General features: G+C 34.0%; 2 protein-coding genes across 9 annotated transcripts; both read right to left on the reverse strand.

Annotated features, from left to right (window-relative positions):
• Positions 1-2,038: 2,038 nt before the first annotated feature.
• On the reverse strand, positions 2,039-8,642 carry LOC101207112 (phosducin-like protein 3). Of its 7 annotated transcripts, none has more exons than XM_031882783.1 (8): positions 8,479-8,626; positions 6,975-7,076; positions 5,783-5,855; positions 5,326-5,499; positions 4,225-4,545; positions 3,698-3,841; positions 3,381-3,586; positions 2,039-2,474 (listed from the first exon to the last, which is right to left on the reverse strand). In XM_031882783.1, exons 5-8 carry the CDS (start codon positions 4,470-4,472, stop codon positions 2,308-2,310), a joined length of 765 nt encoding a protein of 254 aa, XP_031738643.1. In that variant the 5' UTR covers positions 4,473-4,545; positions 5,326-5,499; positions 5,783-5,855; positions 6,975-7,076; positions 8,479-8,626; the 3' UTR covers positions 2,039-2,307. The 7 variants fall into 7 exon arrangements, with proteins under 7 accessions (XP_031738643.1, XP_011652364.1, XP_011652365.1 ...); XM_011654062.2 differs by having other exon boundaries at positions 6,950-7,076; XM_011654063.2 differs by lacking the exon at positions 6,975-7,076 and having other exon boundaries at positions 8,479-8,628.
• A 2,261-nt stretch (positions 8,643-10,903) lies between these two features.
• Positions 10,904-18,981, reverse strand: LOC101207765 (NADP-specific glutamate dehydrogenase). Of its 2 annotated transcripts, none has more exons than XM_004146784.3 (16): positions 18,592-18,979; positions 17,397-17,999; positions 16,990-17,119; positions 16,702-16,903; positions 15,646-15,732; positions 15,508-15,567; positions 15,319-15,405; positions 14,910-14,981; positions 14,695-14,750; positions 14,400-14,485; positions 13,569-13,659; positions 13,319-13,476; positions 13,095-13,186; positions 12,233-12,313; positions 11,708-11,781; positions 10,904-11,442 (listed from the first exon to the last, which is right to left on the reverse strand). In XM_004146784.3, exons 2-16 carry the CDS (start codon positions 17,956-17,958, stop codon positions 11,367-11,369), a joined length of 1,914 nt encoding a protein of 637 aa, XP_004146832.1. In that variant the 5' UTR covers positions 17,959-17,999; positions 18,592-18,979; the 3' UTR covers positions 10,904-11,366. The 2 variants fall into 2 exon arrangements, 1 of the variants encoding a protein (XP_004146832.1); XR_969130.2 differs by having other exon boundaries at positions 11,357-11,442; positions 13,106-13,186; positions 18,592-18,981.
• Positions 18,982-19,245: the final 264 nt, after the last annotated feature.

Genomic DNA, 19,245 nt, shown 5'->3' on the forward strand with positions numbered 1-19,245 from the left:
TTGAAATTAAAACATCATTTTCCAGCTCCAAATTCTCAGGTTTTGGAGCAAAAATATATGCATTTTTTCACCAGATAAAAAAAAACTAACATTCCAAATTTGGACAACCTGATAATAATGCCTCTCTGTTTCCATTCAACAGTATGCCATAGACGTCCTGATCATTGGCCACCTGATAATCGTAGTAGTTAGGATAGTCATCACAAATATCCAAAACAAACGTTCTCAAAGAGGTAACACCATGGATTCCAAGTGAGATCCAACGAAACATTTAACGTTCAACACAGTTAGCAATTTGCAAGCTGATAGACTTGACCACATCGATTCAAATACTTAGTCAGTGGAAATGTATAGCTGTTGAGTCTTGTGGAATGGCGTATAAGATAAGGCTTTTGTCAAGAAACTTTCTTCACCAAATTCCAAGTACGAGTAAGTCAATTTTGAATATATTCACCACCATGTTGTGTTAAAGCTCTCAACATGAAACGCTTAAAGGATGTTGATATATCCAAGAACGAGCGTGACGATTTTAACAAATGCAGGGATGAAATCAAAGTTAAAGTTGAGTGTGGGAAAATGAGTCCACAGGGTTTTCCATTGCTTTGAGAGAACACAAGTTTGAACAACTTGTTTTGTCTCTAAAAAGGATAAAATGTCATGAAGAATACAATCTGGTAAACTGCTGATTCTGTCCACATCATCACGTTAGTATATTGACATGATGATATCAGAAATATTGTTGGAAGGATTTAGTGAACAAGGCATTTTTATATAGAGATGTTGAAACAGTGTTTTTGGTTTTGCAATTTTGGAATATGTGAAGTCAATAATTACTACAAATTGGGCTTGGGAAAACATGGCAGTGGAAACGAGAAGCCGTGGTTTAAACCAATGCCTTTTAATTAGCTTAGTTTTGTTATATCTATCTGTAAGACCCCCAATTATCCATACTTATAGGAGGAAGGGTAGAAAAGTAACTGCACAGGGAATTATTATGGAGAAATGATTGGAAGGACGTTCTGAGTGGTAGGGCCCACTGGGCTGAGGAATATGTGAGTCTATAAATAGGATTATTAGGTTGGAGTAGCTAGGGTATTTTTAACTTTTAGGAGGTAGGGCTACAGCAGCCACCAGGGTCTCTTAAAACCAAGAGGCTGGTATGATCTTTTCTGCATTTTTCCTTGTTGTTTCTTGTTATTTCTTTTCATCTTGTGAATCTGGATCATTTGGCTTTATATATAAATAAAGTAAACCAGAGTACCGCCTCTGTTTAAGCCATTTATACAGTCCTTTCAGTCTAAATTATTGTTAGTATCCTAACACTATCTTCTACTTGTCTTTCAACTTTTGGTTTTAACAACTTGCAATAAATATGTTTCCAACCTTTGGTAACATTATTGATCTGATTTATGAAGTGTTGGGAAGTTTGTGAAAAACCCCTTTGATGTAAAATATTTATTATGTAAGGAGTTGAAATCAAAGTCGAGTGTGGGAATGTGAGTCCACAGGGTTCTCCACCTCTTTCATAGAACACAAGTTTGAACAACTTGTTTTGTGTGTAAAAAGGATAAAATTTTATGAAGAAGAGGGCTGATTCTGTCCAAATAAACCAGATTATTTCTTTTGACATTGAAATGATCAGAACTAAGAAGTGGTTTATGAACCAATTGTAGAAAAATTATTAAAAATACAGAGGATATGCCAAGAGACAAATGAAAGGGTTTAAAGTTCCCATATTTGGTTATTTGGAAGTGATTATTACAATTCAAATGCATGGGAAATGATAATAAGATGGCAGTGGACGCCAGAAGGCGTGGTTGGATTGGAAATCTAAGTTATGTCTATTTTAAATAATTTGGTTTAGTTTCTTTTATTTATTGCTTGATGAACCGATAAAAATATAAATAGATTGGTCCTTGTAGTGTGATATAACCTTCCTAAATAATCTCTCCAAGGTAGAGAATATTTGTGAATATTTTATCGAACAGCACGAACTAAATCAGTTTAGTAGGTTGGACACTGAATTTGCAATATGGCCTTTCCAAAAATGGTAAAAACACAATACACAACTATTTTTCATTGAATTCTTAAGTTTGGTAGGTATGCCTATTGCCTAAATACCAAAATCATTGAACTTCCAAAACTTCTGAACTTCAATACATCACACAACCATTAGATAACAAAACGTTTGATTGAAACAGGAATGCGCATGAACACAATTTGTAGGTGTACTTTAACTAAACATTACTTTTCAACCTCCAACTAAGAAACAAGGCGTTAGAAAGAAGGCGGCAAATGATTCAAAAACTAATCACTCAAAGACCCTTCGTCATTCTCATCTTCATGATCTCTCACCACTTTCTCAATTATCTTTCGGCGTACGCTTTCAAGCACAGATTGTCTCGATCCATCATCATTTCCAGACTGACCATCATTAAGCACTGGATCTGCTTGACAAAGAACTAATGCAACACCTAGAACCACAACAAAAATATGGAATAAATCATAAATGGTTTCAAAAACTGTCCAACTAGAAGCATATGGCAAATAAAATACTTTGCGCTTACAGTACTGAAGGTGGGATTTTAGAGGTTAGAATTTAAAGAGGCCCCCCAATAGACAAATTCCAACCAGCAGAGTTCATTATAGTTCTAGTTTCCAAGTCATTGGTTTCTTCACAAGCAAAGTTTGTAAAGGTTCCCTTGTACAATTCACACAACCAACAACCCAAGTTTTGTTTTTGTTTTATCTTTAGTGAGAAACTGCAATTTCATTGAGAGATAAAAAGTATATTGGAACATACAAAAAAAAAAAAAAGGAATCCACCCACAAACTAATTGCAAAAAGTCAAATCAAGCTCAATTACAAAAATGTTAGGTTACAAACGCCCATGGATGCATTAAAACTAGCAACCAGAACCTCAAACCTTTTTCTCATGATCTCTCAACCTTCCCTAACTAATCTACCATTTGAGATTTTTCTCAAGACATTATACACTCTAAACAAAGAAACAAAACTACTACAAAATCCTGCCCTCATCCCAAAATGGAGGAGTACCTCCTCAATCGTAATGCCACAAACCCTGCCTCGAGCTAAACATAACCCAAACGGCCAAGGAACCTCATGAATTCAACTTAACAGGGTCACAGAACCAATGGACCTTGATGGCTGAGAACTCAGCCATTTGACACAATTTCAAATTCAAAGTGTACCATTATAAAATCATTGACTTCACATAAAGGTGGAAAATGTTAGCATACCTTCAAATATCTAACCAAACACGAATGTTGACTGTTGAACATTAACACTATACTAACTAGATATGAAGCTGCAGAGGACTAAAGCAAACGAGGCATTTTTAGTTTTATACAGCTGTGTACCTTCTGGTGTGCATCTTCTGCCAAAACTTCGAAGACCCACATAATTTGCTTTCACTGCACCATTGTTGTAAACTAACAAAGTAGGAAGATTACAATCTGGGTAGTTGGGAATGCAATCTGTGGATATTATTTTAACAAATTTTGTGGCTGGATATCTCGCAGCAAGTTCTTGCAAACAATTCATCAACACATCGCATTCTTGAATTCTACAATGAGATTATAATATAACATAACAATGATATTAACACACCAGGGAGTAAAGATCAACAGAATATAAAGAACATAAAAACATTCAGGGCATTGGATATGGATGGTACCCTTCTTTGTAGAGAATAACGACAACCCAAACATCAGATGGAGCCTGTGAAACCTCTCGCACAAAATCTGATCCCGATATTGGATTTACTGATCCAAATTTAGAGATTTTTGCTGCTTCTCTAATCTCCATCAACCTCTTTTTCCTATACCAAAAATATGGTTGCATCAAATTCAGAGATCTCATAATTATTTTGTCAAAGAAACCCCAAGGGTACGACTTTGAGTAAGAAATTGGACGAAGAGGAGAGATCAGGTAATTAGTTAACTAATAAACGAGATGGTGAACATCTAATTAAATAAAAAAATCTAATACTCGTTAAATAGAGAGGAAAAATTAAGATTTGCTTTGACTAATAAATCAATCGGAGTCATATTATTTCCACCTGGTCACCATATTGACCAATTCTGCATCAATTGATCTAAGTTTTACTTATTTAATTACCTTTATTTATTTTCCCAGCGATGGATAAAATTACAGAAAAGCAACAACAAAACATGAAAGGTAACTAATGAATAGAAAACCAACCTATACTCTTGGAGGAAGCTGTCATCATCAAGATCTAGGTCATCCTCAAGGTCTTCAAGCTCCTCTTCATTCTTCTGGTCAATCCAAGACTTGTCTTTGGGGACGGATGCGTCATCTTGGGCAGGTGTGAAGGCTGGTGGCTTGAATGGAGCAGGCTTCGGAGGTAGGTTTCCCAGCTTTCTCTGAATGTCATCCCACTGAGTGGAGGCTCCTTCAACATCCTTGTGAATGAAATGATAATCACCCATTGTTTAGTGAGTTCTACAAGACAGAGGCTTTTGAGCAGAGCTTACTCAATTTTGTGAGAATCAAGAGCATAACCTTGCAAAAGAATTTGATTTAAAATCAACATTTTTTTAATCATAAATGTAAAATCAACATTATCATCCCTACTATTAAAAACCATAAAAAATTTAAGTACTAAAACAAAAAACAGAGTATTAATGAAAATGTAACACAAATTGCAAAAACTACCCCTAACTATGGTGATTGTTTTATTCCACCCTCAACTTTGAATTGTGAAATTCAAACCAACCAACCTTCGTTCGTATGTGTAAAAATTCATACCAAATCAAGCTTTGAAATTCATTTTCTTTCAAAACTTTTGTACACAAAAATACGAAGTCATTGCAAAACTTTTCCAATTAAAAATTTGTGACAAACGATACATTTAAAACAAAATATTTAAATCAAAATAAGCCTTCAAAACCAAACATTTTAAACTAAAACTTTCAAATAGCCATTCAATAAACCAAGATGTTTGAATAACTTTCAACACAACAAAACTTTTGAAAAGACTTGCCGTAAAATTACAAAAAAAGCTTTAAATATTTTCGAGTTTCAAGCTTTCAATCAATCACTACTTTCCATAAAATCAAACATTCTTTTAGTAAAATCCATCAAAACATTCAAAACAATTTTAGTTAATTCTTAAATCACGTAAAACATTTCTTTTATAAGAAAACATAAAAACATACTTTCAAACATTCAAAACAGTTGTTAATCTGAAAACCCACTTCCTTGAACAATTATCAAGTTCAATTGCTAAAAGCCTAAACAATTAAGACAAAATATGAAGATTAGAACTGAATCAATCCTTACCAAATCTAACCCAAACTTGCTGGTTCGTGAGGCTTGGATCGAAGGAATTGGGTCTCCCTGGCAAATCTGTGACTGGAAGCAGAAGTGGCTTTTCTAAAGATCTAAAAGAAACACTTTGCACTCCTCAAATTCGAAAAAACTTTTGTGTTGGAGCTCTGGAATACAAAGACCATCCTGGGGGCAGAATCAATTCAACTAGTTAGCATCTATTAGATTACAAAATATATTACACATTCTGGAACAAGAAGTACATGTCACTATGGCTAACCATTTCACTCCTAACCTCTTAAAATGTACTACATCCCAACTCCAAAAACCGCGTACAAAAATTCCTAAAAAGTGTCTATGTCATATTTTGATTCTCAAAACAACCTAAAAAGTTCCCAAGTATCACTTTAATTCTTAAACCAACCTAAAAATATGCACAAAAACTAAATTAACAATGTACATCACTTACTATTTTAACGATCAAATTGATATTTTTTGTAGCGTGAACTTGAGATTTTATGATCAATAACTTTCTCTAAATCCTACAAAAGAGATAAAAAAAGACAAAGAATCAAGTCATGAAAATGAACAACGAACGTGTCCTATTTACACTAGGGTGAGACTAGATAGTCCTAATGTCTGCTACATACAAAGTTGAAGTAGATGTAGATTGGAAAATCTTTAAACCTCGTCATCATTACTGCAAAATACCAAACTTTAGAATCTGATTGTAGAAAAATGGACACTCTTTACTACAAAATACCAGACTTTAGATTGAGGATGTCATGGTATAATTCTAGAAGTTAATTTTAGCTAATAACGCAGAACCAAGGGTATTTATCATATAGTTCACTATTATTTGCTTTTGGCATTGAGACTTCGAGATAATTGTTAGAGATGAATACAGAGAGGTAATAAAACAGAATTTAAATTTTACATTTTCGACTAGTCAAGATTCTCTTATTCCCTTGGCAAGCATGGATGATAGATCTATATAGCATGTAATTTGATAACACAATATTTTTTGGCTAAGATGATATTGATTGAAGAAATAGTAATTTACAATCTGATTCATATGAGACAAGAAACTTGCGATGTTCCAGTATGTGACATGAATCTCACACTTTCAATTTTCTGAAGCTGACTAAATTGCAGATGTTTGATACTAGGAGGTAAGAGACCAACTTGTCCCATATCTCCAAAAAAGTATAAGTGCAATTAGATATCTACAAAATAAAAAGTAAATGCAAGAACAATAGGAAGAAAAAGCTCCATATGTTGTGTAATTTAATCAACATATAAAGAAAGCTTTATGCGATATAACATGCACAATGGCCACACCACTGACACCTAAACGAAATATGAATATAAGATTTAGAATATTGTTTGTTGCATCTCGCCACTTAACCAAAACAAGGGGGAAATTGTGAACACAGGTAGATCAGAGGCTCCAAAAGAAAAAGTAGTTTAGAAAACTCATTCACTTTTTGCTTGTTGTTAGGTAAAGAGAAGCAGAAATTAGGATTCATATTCGCGAATACCAGTTGCATATAGAGGAGTTTTTGTGTCCTTAGATCCCTAGTTGCATATATAATGGAAAAATGTTTCTGAAGTAAAATAGAAAAAAAAAACCCACAAGTTGTGTGAAAATCTTTATAAACCTAGCTGTCATCGTCATTTGAAGCCACAACGTCATCGTTTGAAGCTCGTCGTCGCCGTTTAAAGCCTCGTCGTCACCATCCAAAGCCTTTCGTCAAAGTCACCTGTGCGTGAGAGATTTTGAGAATGGAAGACGTGAAGATGGAGGAAGTGGGAGAAAAAGGACCTACCTTTTAGCATTTTTTGGCTGAGGGTAATTTGGATATTTCACCACCTTATTTGACCTAGAACCCTACATTTTAAAAAACTAATCTAAAACTCTTTAAGCCCCAAAATTTTATCCTATTTTTGGTAATTTCCCAATACAATCAAAAGGGTTATAGAAAAATAGTCAAGCCCCAAAAACCCAGAAAAAAGCTAAACAATCAAAAGGGTTATAAATAAATAGTCAAGACCCATTTGATTTTCCTAGCTTGGAAAGAGATAAAAAGAAACCTGTATTGAGGGATCGTTGAAAGTGAAGAAGATCAACAGTATCTGATATGACTACTAAAATAGTGATGAACTATGTGTGCTAATTTTGTTAATTTGTATGCTGACCCTTTGATGATCAACTCTGCTGATGAGATGCGTAGTTGAAGGAGGGTTGATAGAGAGGTGAGTGGAAGAGTTTACTGAAATGGAATGGGAAACTGAGACAGAGTGGTTGTGAGTTTTGGATCAAAACAGAGCATTTGCACTTCCTAGGTTGGGAAATTTTCAGGTAGCCTTCAACCATGGATGCTTGTTGCTTCACTTTATTTATTAATTATTTATTGTTTATCACAAACCTACAATTAAAATTTGGGTACATTGGACAAAACAATACACTTTCAGTTTTGTATTTGAAAAGTAACACATTTTTTATAATGAAAAATGACTATTAGAGAAGTTTTTTTTTTAAAAAAAATTTGTATGGATAAACCATCGAGAGGTGTTTTTATCATTAATAATTTTTCATTTGTATGAAATCTAATGTTTTGCTTATATAAGAGGACAACACGTATCACATTAATGATGACAATACATCCAAATGGCCATACGAACAATCAAACAAATTATTACAATAGAAACACCGCAGAGAAGAAAAATCTCCACCGATACTACTACATCCGCATCATCCACCTCCCGAGAGGCATTAGATGAAAAGAGATTAACGAAGTTAGTCAGGTTTCTACACTGTATACTACCTAATCACACACCGCATGTTCAAAACATCAACTAATCATAATACACACTTAAAAAACACGATAATCATCATCTATGGCCTATTCAAAGCTTACTGGCCAGAATATTTCTCAAACAAAAAAACACAAACAAACGATCGACGTTCAATAACAAAAAAAAAAAAACTCGAAGAAAAACGTAGAAATCGAAACTAGATCCAACAGAAATCGATTTCAGAGATTAAAACAAGGGAAAAAAAGAGTAAATCAAAGCAAGAAATGAGGGAAAAGGTTAAGAAGAGTAAAAAAAACAGAGCATTAACGATGAAGAAAAGATACAAGAAAGGATGTAGAGAGAAACCTGTATATCAGTGAAAGACGACAGGGTTTGAAGAAGATTAGAAAGCGTTGGAAGATAGCTAGAGATTGAGAAACTCCCCGGATCTGAGCTGTGGAGTTGAAAAGGAGACTAATGCTCAAGGACTCAGGTAGTAATGGGAGGGCGGTTGGTTTACTAAGGCGGCCCATTGGCCTTTCGGCTTGTGCTCCAAATCTCTCGTACTAAATTACTCATTTACCCTTAATTTTATTTACTATTACTTTATTGTCCTTTGGGAATATGGACTTCGTAAACAATTAGTCACGTGAGTGAACGTGTGCATGCTTTTTCTTATTTTTAATCTTTCTTAACCTTTTGTATGTTTTTCGACTCTCTTTGTAAAATGGCATCCCTTGAGTTGATCTTCAAAACTGTTTACTGATTTATAAAAAGAAATTATTGTACGACCATCATATTTTCTCTAAATCTTAATTTAGTTACATAATATATAGTTGACAATACATTCTAAGCAATAATTATATTTTGATATCAAATTATGTATAATTTACAGTATCAAAATGCATTAAACATAGTTTTAACCAAAGAAAAAAATCCAATTCCCTAAATACTTTAAACTATTGGCTTTCTAAAAAAACATATGCTCCATGGAAAAAACTATTATCCTTGATTTTGTTGAATGATTGTTAATATTTTGTAAATATTTCTATTTTTTATTGTTAACATAGGGGAGCGTGTTCTTCTTTTAGAAAACTGGTAAAATAATAAATAAAAGCTTGAAAATAATCAATTCTAAAAATAGTTTGATTTACAGCAAAATCGTGTGAAATAGATATTTTTTTGATAAATTTTCAGCTGATTTTACCGTTGAAAACTCTTTTTTCTCAGATATAGTATATTTGTACAAATTAAATAATAAATATAATCCAAAATCACAAATATAGTATATCTGCAAATCATTCAATTTTATAAAAATATTAAATAAATATTTACTTTTGTGATTGATCTCATTTAATCAATATCTCCTAAATTTATGCTTTCAATTTATACTAGATTTTTGAATTTAAAGGTAGAAATCCATTAGAATGAGAGACAATTAGGAACTTGGACATAGTTATACGCATCCCATGTTCCAATTTTCCTCAAAGTAGATTTTAATCTCAAAATAGTTTTAAAAACAATGTAATATGGTAGATCTTGGAAGATAAAAAAAAGGTAACTTTATAAAACAAATGTCAAATTTGAAGGACAATATAATTTTAATATATTTTGTAATTCTAAAGTTAAACTAAATTTACAAAGATAGAATTCTACGATAAACAGAGAGTATGATACTCTTGTCACACAAATTTCTGTCTTTTGGTGTTGGGAAAAAGAGACATTTCATTATCTTATCATAATTTCATAGAATAGAGTTTAAAAAGTCAAATATTTGGGTAAATGCCATGGAGGTATGAATTAAAGCTTAGAAACTTATAAATTTTTCATTAAATTTTAGATTAAACTTGATAGTAAAGTATAATAAATCTATAGATAACCCCTAGTATTGAGAAACTAAGCTTGAAATTTAACTTAAATTATCTATACTATATTAAAAGGCCGAAGTGAGAGAACTTTTACATTCCATTTTTTGTTCCTACATTTTTTTTCTTGTAAATAACCACTTTGCTTTTCTTTGAGGTACGACTTTTTCATTAGTGTTTGTTGAGAAATGTTCGAATAGTAGATATGCAACCTTACGCCGATGAGACACAACTCATCATTGCGTGCAAGTAGTTACTAACTGAATTCTTCAATCTTAGGAGCATGACTCTTCGAATTTAAGTGTTTTGTTGATTGTTTTTTTGTACATGGTTACACATCTTATGAATGTACTCATGTATATATATATATAACGACATATATATATATTAATAATCTAAACTTTTGAAAGATAGAAAAGTAAAATTATAAATTATAAAACTCTTACACGCGTCCACCACCCCATGTGAATCATTACTTAGTATAGCTTTAAAAGTTTGTGGGTTTAGTAAAGATATTTTAAAATATCAAATAGACAACTTCTAAGTAAGCTAATAATTTAACCCATTTTATTTATTTATTATTATGGCCTTTGTAAGGACTAAAATGCAAATAAGACACGAAACCACTTTAATTGAAAATATCTTTTACCTTCGTTTTGTTAACATACATTAAATCACTGATGAAATTTGTCTGTAATCATGCCCTTTATTCAACGTGAAGAAAAAGCAAAATAGCAAAATGTTGATAAATGGTAGTCATCTACTTAAGATTTAATAGTATACGAGTTATCTTAACACACAATTGTAGTAGGATCAATAAATTGTCTCGTGAAATTAGTCTAGGAGCATGATAGGTCAGCTGAACTAAATTAAAGAAGAAAAAAAAAGGAACAAAAGGAGAGTTAGAAGAGCTAAGTGAAAGAATAGTTATAGAAACAGCCTTCAAGGAATAGCTTGATGAAGGTGTCATTGAACATTTTCAATTGTAAAGATAAACAAATTTTTATTTCCCATCTCTATGTATTACAAGGGAGTAACGACCACATATATAGGGAAGTATAATTGGCCATATGTAACACACCAGTTCAGAAATTTTGAGGCCTTTTCCTACCCTAAGCTGCAATAATAATTTACAACAAGTTCCAATCTTGATTTCAACATTTTGAGCCTTTTTGAGATCCCAGGTATGGCATGGTGTGTGTATGATTCAGATAATGGTGTCGTATAATTTGATTTCTGGGCATCAAGTTAACTTACCTGGTTTTGTAATCCATGGTGGCGTACCATACATGGCTCGTCAACAAGGTCACTTCAGCAGGACATCTTTGTAATTGGCGCAGGAGGAGAAAGCAGCTTTTGAAGACTTTCCTATTGTGTTCAATGTCTCTATTATACACAACCTTGATCAGTCATGGCTTGAGCAACACTCAGAAAAGCAGAAATGACTGCTCCGTGTACAAGAGCCCTATTAACAAGCAGATGAAGAGCACATGAGGCTTGAGAAAAACTAACGTTGTCAATATAAATATACATATATTTTTAGTTAAGCATAAGATACTTGACTGGTCTACTTGGATAAACAAACCGCAGAAAAAGTTTAAAAGAAGAAAAAAAAGTGCAAAATGGTGAATGAGATCGCTCGTCCTTTTCTTTACTTATCATTCTACTTCCGCTCTCGACCAAACATTTTAGCAATCACATGATGAAAGCTAAAGTGGAGTAGAACTCACTCAGGACTCTCTTTTTGGTAGCCAAAATCAGCTGCTGCTTTGAGGGCCCTCTGGTAAGTCTGTTTCATAGCTTCCTGAAAGTTTAAACGATGGAAAAGCCATGAACGTGATTTAAACCACCACGGAATAAAATAAATAAGAAATTTAATTACATCCTCGAGGCTTGAGCATAAATGGGAATGATAACCTTCACATGGTTAACAAATTAATTTTCAAGTCAGAAGTTAACCAACATTGTGAACGTAATCTCTCCTTCTAATTTTAGAATTAATAAATTCAAGCTAGAGATGACCGGGCATAAAATGTCATATTTGATGCAAAACACATCCGGTAGAAAATGTTGATCATATGGAGTACACTGATCCAGTCGTGGTTTCACTGACAAGAAATTTAACAAGGCAAATACTTTGAAGGTTTGACAACATGCACAATGTTGATTATATTAATCTTGCAAATAAGAAATCCAAAAGTATTTCCCTAAACCAAAGGATCTTACTGGAGGACGGGCTAAAAGATGACCCTCACCTGCAATTTAGATTCAAAGTCCTCTGGAGACCAATGCATCAAATTACATGCATGGTTTAATTCAAGTTCTCCAGCGACAACCTACAACAAGGAAGCAACAATAACCAGATGAGCTTAAATTTTTTATAAGCAATAAAAATGGAAAGATCCAGAGGCATCTGACAATTTCATTCTTTAAACTTATGAATCAAATGTCCGATGCATTGCAACCAAATTTGAAACTAGAATATTTGGAAGGTCAATGTTATGCGAAGAGTTGTGTCATGAATGTTAATCCCAGTTCTTCATATTTATTGAACTATAGATTCTTTCGGTGCTTCTTATAATTCTAACTATGTTGTTATTCACTTCAACAACCTCAGTGGAACAGATTTGTTCAACCGTGTCCTTGTGAATATCCTAAATCAGCGGTACTTCAAACAGTAGAGTAAATTGTGAAACATCAGAACTAGTGCTAGAGATCAAAATATTCTCAAGAACCATAGAAAAATTAGTTGCCTGGCAAAATTTTAAGAGCATTCTGTAATTTTAACCATGTAACGTAATTAAGGTAGCTTATCAAGTCCCCCAAATTCTGATCATCGTTTAATTTTTTTAGGCACCAATGGCTTTCTTATTTGGAGCCCCCAAAAGAGTCCATTCTCCTATTTCAAGGTGAAACAGTGTAGCTGTAAACTCCTCTAAATATTCCAGCAAACCCACATCAACCAAAACGATATTTCCTTGACCAAACAGGTCTCTTTAAACGATCATCTCAATTTTGAGCTCAAATAAAACACAGGGATCTATACTTATTATTTGTGAGAAAATTAGATATTTGTAAGACATGCATCATGCACAGAGTGGATGAAGTGAATCGCACCCCTCCAGCACCTGCAGCCATTGCAGGAGCAATGAGAATATTAGCTTTTCTCAGCACATCAACAGCTTCAGGAGTACAGGGCATATTTGAACCTAGAGGGAAAAAGTATCAGCAAGTGACCATCAGTAAGCGCATAAGCAAAAAATAAATAAATAAAAACAAGTAAATAAATAGAATAAAGACGGAGAGACAGATGGAAATAAAAACTAAAGAGTGTTTACTACCTTCTATTAGAATACGACAGCCAGAACTAATCAGGTTTATCGCATCTGCTTGATCAATTTCATTGTGGTAAGCACAAGGAAATGCAACATCGCACCTTTCATTCCAAGGTTTACCTTCATCATAATACTTAGATCGGGCATAAGTCTTCGAATAGTCCCTGAGAATGACACATTGCACAACATAGAAATATGAGTTACTAAAATGATAGCAAAAAAATGTTGAAAGAAAATGACGTAAATCTGATCACACCTTAAACTTCTCTGCTGAGCCTTGATGTCTCTCAAAAAGGATATCTTCATGTAGTCAAATCCATCTTCGTCCACTAAATATCCCTTTGAATCTGGGAATATTTGATTGCAACATGTTAAAGAACAAGCTATAAGTTCTCTTAATTGCATGTAAATACCAAAAAACCACAAAGACCTTGAATTTGGAAATTAAATATAATTGATCCTATCTTAAGTTGCAGCTAATATAAGACGACAGATAAAACTTCTCTTTTCTTTTCATCTAATTGTCACTCTATTAGAACATGAAGACAAATCTAACTCAGATAGAACCATGGATGGTTCATGTTCCTATGTTGCCGGTAATCCAACTCTAAAAAAAATTATGTCTAGACTAGAGATCATTAAAGAAAAACAAATATCCCGTTGGTACTTTAAATAATAGCATAATTCAGAAAATAGTCATGCTGCATCAATTCAATAATCCACTAGTATATATTTGGGCAGAATGCAATGCAAGCTTTAAAATGAAAGAAATATAATTTTAGAAAAAACAAAGAAGGAAAATAATTAAAGACATCCACAAAACTCAAGCCAGATAGCAGTACAGACTAGACTTAAAACAAGTAGAGCCTTCTCAATCATGCAAGACCAACAATTAATTGCATGAAAACCCTATTTATTTGGTATTTAAATTTCCAGCCGATAAAGAACTGACAAAAAAAATGCCTTCACCTATTCGTGAAAACTTGGTAATGAAAATGAAGATGACCTAGAAAGCTAGAAGAAAGGTACTACAGTCCTTTCTACCTCATTCTGTAGGTCATGGTTCAAAGAAATATCTAAGAATCACCTGAGACAGTAATGGGAAGGGCACCATAAGCAATAAGCTTTTCAAGAACATGCATCGCAATCTTCCCAGAACCACTTACAGCGCATCTGAAGTGAAAAATCATAAGAGTATTTTGCATTAAAGATTAAGCTTCCAGGCACCACTAAACTGTATTAAAATAGAGCTCTAAGAAGTGTAAACACATAGCAAAACGTTTAACAACAGCATACATTTAGCCACTATGTAAAGTACTTATATATTAAGTGGTAAATAACTCATAGATTCTAACAAGAGATTCGAGTAATGAGAACTAAACCTTAGTCCTTTAAGTTCTTTATTCATATCTGCAAGTATTAGCTGTGCAAAGAAAACCTGCATGTGCAAGAGAGAGTTGTCAAAATTAATACAAACAACCGTAATTTGTTCAGGGATACTTCAATCCATTTAGGAAGCCACGATCGGGGTATATCTGAACCTATTGAAACCGGCCGCCATATAGATAAATCATAAGAAAAATATGATGCTAATTACCAGTCCATATCCAGTAGCTTCTGTTCGGAGGCTAGACCCAGACCAAAATATCCTTGGCCCTGTAAAACTTCCCTGCATGAGTTCATATACAATATATATTTTAAGTTTCTTTTTCAAGGAAAACTATATACTTTACAATGAAAATCGTTCACAGTGTAATCTGCAATACATGATGAGTCATTGAACAAGTTATGCTCATGTGTATGTAGTCCACAATATGTCCTAAAATGATTTTATAAGCCCATCAACAAATTACACAACTCTTTCTCAAAATTTATCCCAACACAACTTCAAATGCTGATAGTGTGAAGCAGGGCACAAGATACACATGCTGCTTTTGCCTTCGAAATTCCATTATTGACATCAGATGAGTTTTCTTTTTGTGTGTGTGTGAAGAGTTTTAAAGTACCTCAAAATGACCTGCTAACCGTCTATATTGTCCAAAAAGATATCCCATTTCTCGAGTACCCACACCCATCTCCTCAGAAGGAAGGTCCTGACAAAATTACAATTTAGCACATCACATTATATCCTGAAGCTTGAACCTGAAAATTTATATGGATATTAAAAGAATAAAAAGCCAATTTTCTCCAATTACCTTATCAGGACCTAAGTAGCGATATATCTCGTTTATGAAACTTTGACAAAAGCGCATAATCTGCTAATGTATAAGAGGCTTTTATAAGTTATTGAAGTGTTCACAATAGATGACATCAAATAGCAGTATACAGCTTACCTCATTATCACTTTTTCCCTTTGGGTCAAAATCACTTCCTCCGGCTGCCCCTCCTAATTTGTAGGGTGATAATGCATTTTTTAAGGTCTGTCAATGGACCAAATATTTTGTAAGAAACAACCTTTGTTAAAAATTAATATATATTACAGAGGGGGGAGGGGATCTCAACTGTGCTGATTTATAAAAAGAATTCCAACTAACATATAAAGAAATAACGTTGTAGATACAGGAAAGAAATGTAGAGCTTGCACGAAGGGAAGAAAGAAAACTGCATGATCCCCAAAAAGCCTCTCTTCTCCCAAAGATTTTTTTTTTCTTGAGCCAAAGGGTCCAATAAAATAGCTACTGTAAGATTAGGCCAAAAAAATTTAGATTCCTTCTTGAAAAAATAACTGTCAAGAATAGTTTCTTTCCACATGAGAAAATTTAGCAAAGATATCCAAAACCATACTGCACAGGATCAAGCAAAGAAACAGTTTTACTGAGTCTCCTCAGTTTTGCACAAATCACACCAGGATAGGGAAAGATTGTTTGGATGGCATCTCTGTACGATGAACAAATATGAGAAATCTGTTAAGAGTTTATTTTCAACCGTTCTTAGGATAGTGAGCTGTGGTTTTACTTCATATTGAATGAAAGATCATTTATGAAGACAATTAGTTCTTTTCAAGCTGATACAATATAAGAACTAGAATGTAGCACGTTCCAGTGGAGAGCATCCACCTTTAGTCAGGAGAGTTATTTACCCTTCAATAAAAAGAAACTTTACTGATTGCAATAGAAAATCACAAACCACACTGCCGGGTCAGATACCAGAGAGGAGAGATAGGGTCAAAGAATATTGACTTGAGTATAAAAAACCTGGCCTTTGGCACATCAAGATATCAAATCAAATTTACTTCAAAGGAATATGCAGCAGCCCCAAGTGAGAATAAACAGTCATTACCCATTTATAATAAAATTAGAGTCAGACCAAGGCCATACTGATAGTTTAACATTCGACAACAGGATACCCTTTCTCAAATAGGAAAAGAATAACAGTATCCAGTTCGGTACCTGTTCAAAACCAAGAAACTTGGTAATACTTAAGTTCATCGATGGATGAAAACGAAGACCTCCCCTACAAGGTCCCAAAGCCTGGTTAAATTGAACTCGGAAGCCTCGATTGACATGTGTCTCACCTCTGTCATCCACCCATGGAACTCGGAAAAGAACCATGCGCTCAGGTTCTAACAAGCGCTCCATAATATTGACATAGCTGAAGTAGTAAGACTTATAACTCCCCACTCTTTAATTATAGTAATGGAACATAAAAAAATGATTATGTATTCATGGAAAACTTACTGAGAATTTTTGGCAATAACCCGTTCCAAGGCATGAACTGCTTCTTGTACTGCTTGTATGAACTCAACTTCGTTAGGATCCCTTTTTAGTGCAGCTTCAATAATTGATCCCGCAGTTTTTGACATGAGCGCTTTGTTTGCAGATAATGACCAAAAAAAGATATGTAAGAAAACATTACAAAAGATCTTCATATTAATTTCACACAAGTATGAGAATAGTAAAAAGCACATGCAAGCACCAATCTTCAAAACATCAATTTCATCAACATCAGTACAATGGATCAACTAGAAGTCCCAAGATGGTATCTTTTTTCTCTATGGAGCATTGGCCTCCAAAGTTGGAAACCTATATCACCCAAAGACGGGGGAGAAATAGATAAATAACATAAAAAATGTGAAAAAACCTACCTTTTACATATATTGGTTTATCGACAATAATCTTGTCTTTGGAGGCCATCTGAAGCCGAAGAGCCTCTTTATGAAGTAAACTGTTGTTGTGTTCTTCAAGTGCACTCATCTGCATATTTCGGCTGCCTTCATTACCATAAGGATTTCTCCTGTGCTTCCTTCCATACTCCTTACAAACAGAGCAAAAGATCCTGGCAGTTCCATCCTTGACATCAACATAAGCCCATTTATATGTATCGGCCCATTCCTCTCTCCATCTTTTCACAACCTTCTTCTTCCTTTTGGCTGGTTGTGTCTTTGACATATCTTGGTCGTCATTGGAAAGTTGAGATACCAATACCACGTGCTTACTCTCATCGTGATCTTCAGCAGATGGTTCTCGTACTGGTCCACCAATTATAGGAGTGCTAGCAAAGGAAGGATCATCATCTCCATGTCCAATTTCCAAATCAATCTCTTCGCCAAGCTCTCGAACTACCAAGTGATGTCTCTGTGCCTGCTGAATCAAGTTCATATCATCCATTGAGGTATTCATACCTAATCCACCGACCGGTAGCAACATCCAGCATGTCAATTTCACCTATTCCTCAATAAAATTTGTTTCTGTTGGAATAGAAGGAAACCATATCACTCTAAATTCCGAAAAGAACTTTTAGTTTCTAGATACTAATCCCGTGGCTGTAGAAAATATCATGGCATGTGCGCTTCCAGATAATATAGAAGTACAAGTCGTCAAAGTTGATTGAGTTTTACAATTCTCTACATAATCTAGGGCATGATTTAAAGTTTCAACCATTCATTTTTTTTCTCCTACTTCGGCAGCCTTTAATCTAAGAGAAAATGTTCCAAAATTGATAAACAAGAATCGCCATGCTAAGAAGTCTTATCCCAAACACCTGAACCCCCCTAAAAAAAGATAACAATAATAATAAAGAAAACCATCCCCAGTCCCCCAGTCCCCCAGTCCCCCAGTCCCCAGTCCCCCAATCAGTCAATTGTATCCTAAATTCGTTAAAGAGAACGAAATTAATAGCAATTAATAAAGACTTAAATTAGAATCAGCAACCAATAAGTTAAAAGAAAACTCCAAATTGGAAGCTCCTTCCCGATCTCAAGGCGTTGAATACATAAAGAATCAAGAGATAAACAGTAGAGTTGTGCCATAATTTGAGTATTCAAGACTTAGATACAGTACCTTAGTGAGCAGGCGAGCAGAAATTCGTTAGCCCAAGCTTCTTATTCTTTGCTCCAGCTACAAGAGACGCAGTAGAAAAAGGCTGACAGGTGAGATCGAACACCTGTGAGTAGGTTCTCTGATCAACCTCTGGCAACGAAACTTCTGGGAGGGGATAAGAAAGAGAAGCTTATTAAAGTGGCGCGTGGAATCGAATAGTGGTAGTGAACAAAAGTGCAATAGAGAAACTAAGAATGGTTTGTGAGCAAAATTTGAGAGAGAAAATCCAGCTGATCCGAGGAGAAGAAGAAGAAGAAGAATAAGAATAAAAAGAAGAAGAAGAAGAAGAATGTGCAAAATACCATCTTCCCCTTTTTCCAGTTTTTTCTTCTATTTTTTTCTTACTTTCTCTTTTCGTATCTGATTTTTTTTTTTTAAATTTTTTAATTTTATATTTTTCTTTTCACAGTTTATTTCTCACAGCTGTTCTCTAATCGTGTGAGTTGGGCTTCATCTTCCGTATTTCGAAGGCTAACTTCAAACCATCAATTATTGAATAGAGCTCGACTCCTATACTAAAACACAAAGTTATAAAAATTTGCACTACCTTGTGTGAATATATTTTTATATTTTATAGCGAAAATTCTAATAAAAACTATGTTGAAAGTTTATGAA

Source organism: Cucumis sativus, chromosome 3, assembly GCF_000004075.3.
Source record: "Cucumis sativus cultivar 9930 chromosome 3, Cucumber_9930_V3, whole genome shotgun sequence".
Taxonomy (NCBI): Eukaryota; Viridiplantae; Streptophyta; class Magnoliopsida; order Cucurbitales; family Cucurbitaceae; genus Cucumis; species Cucumis sativus.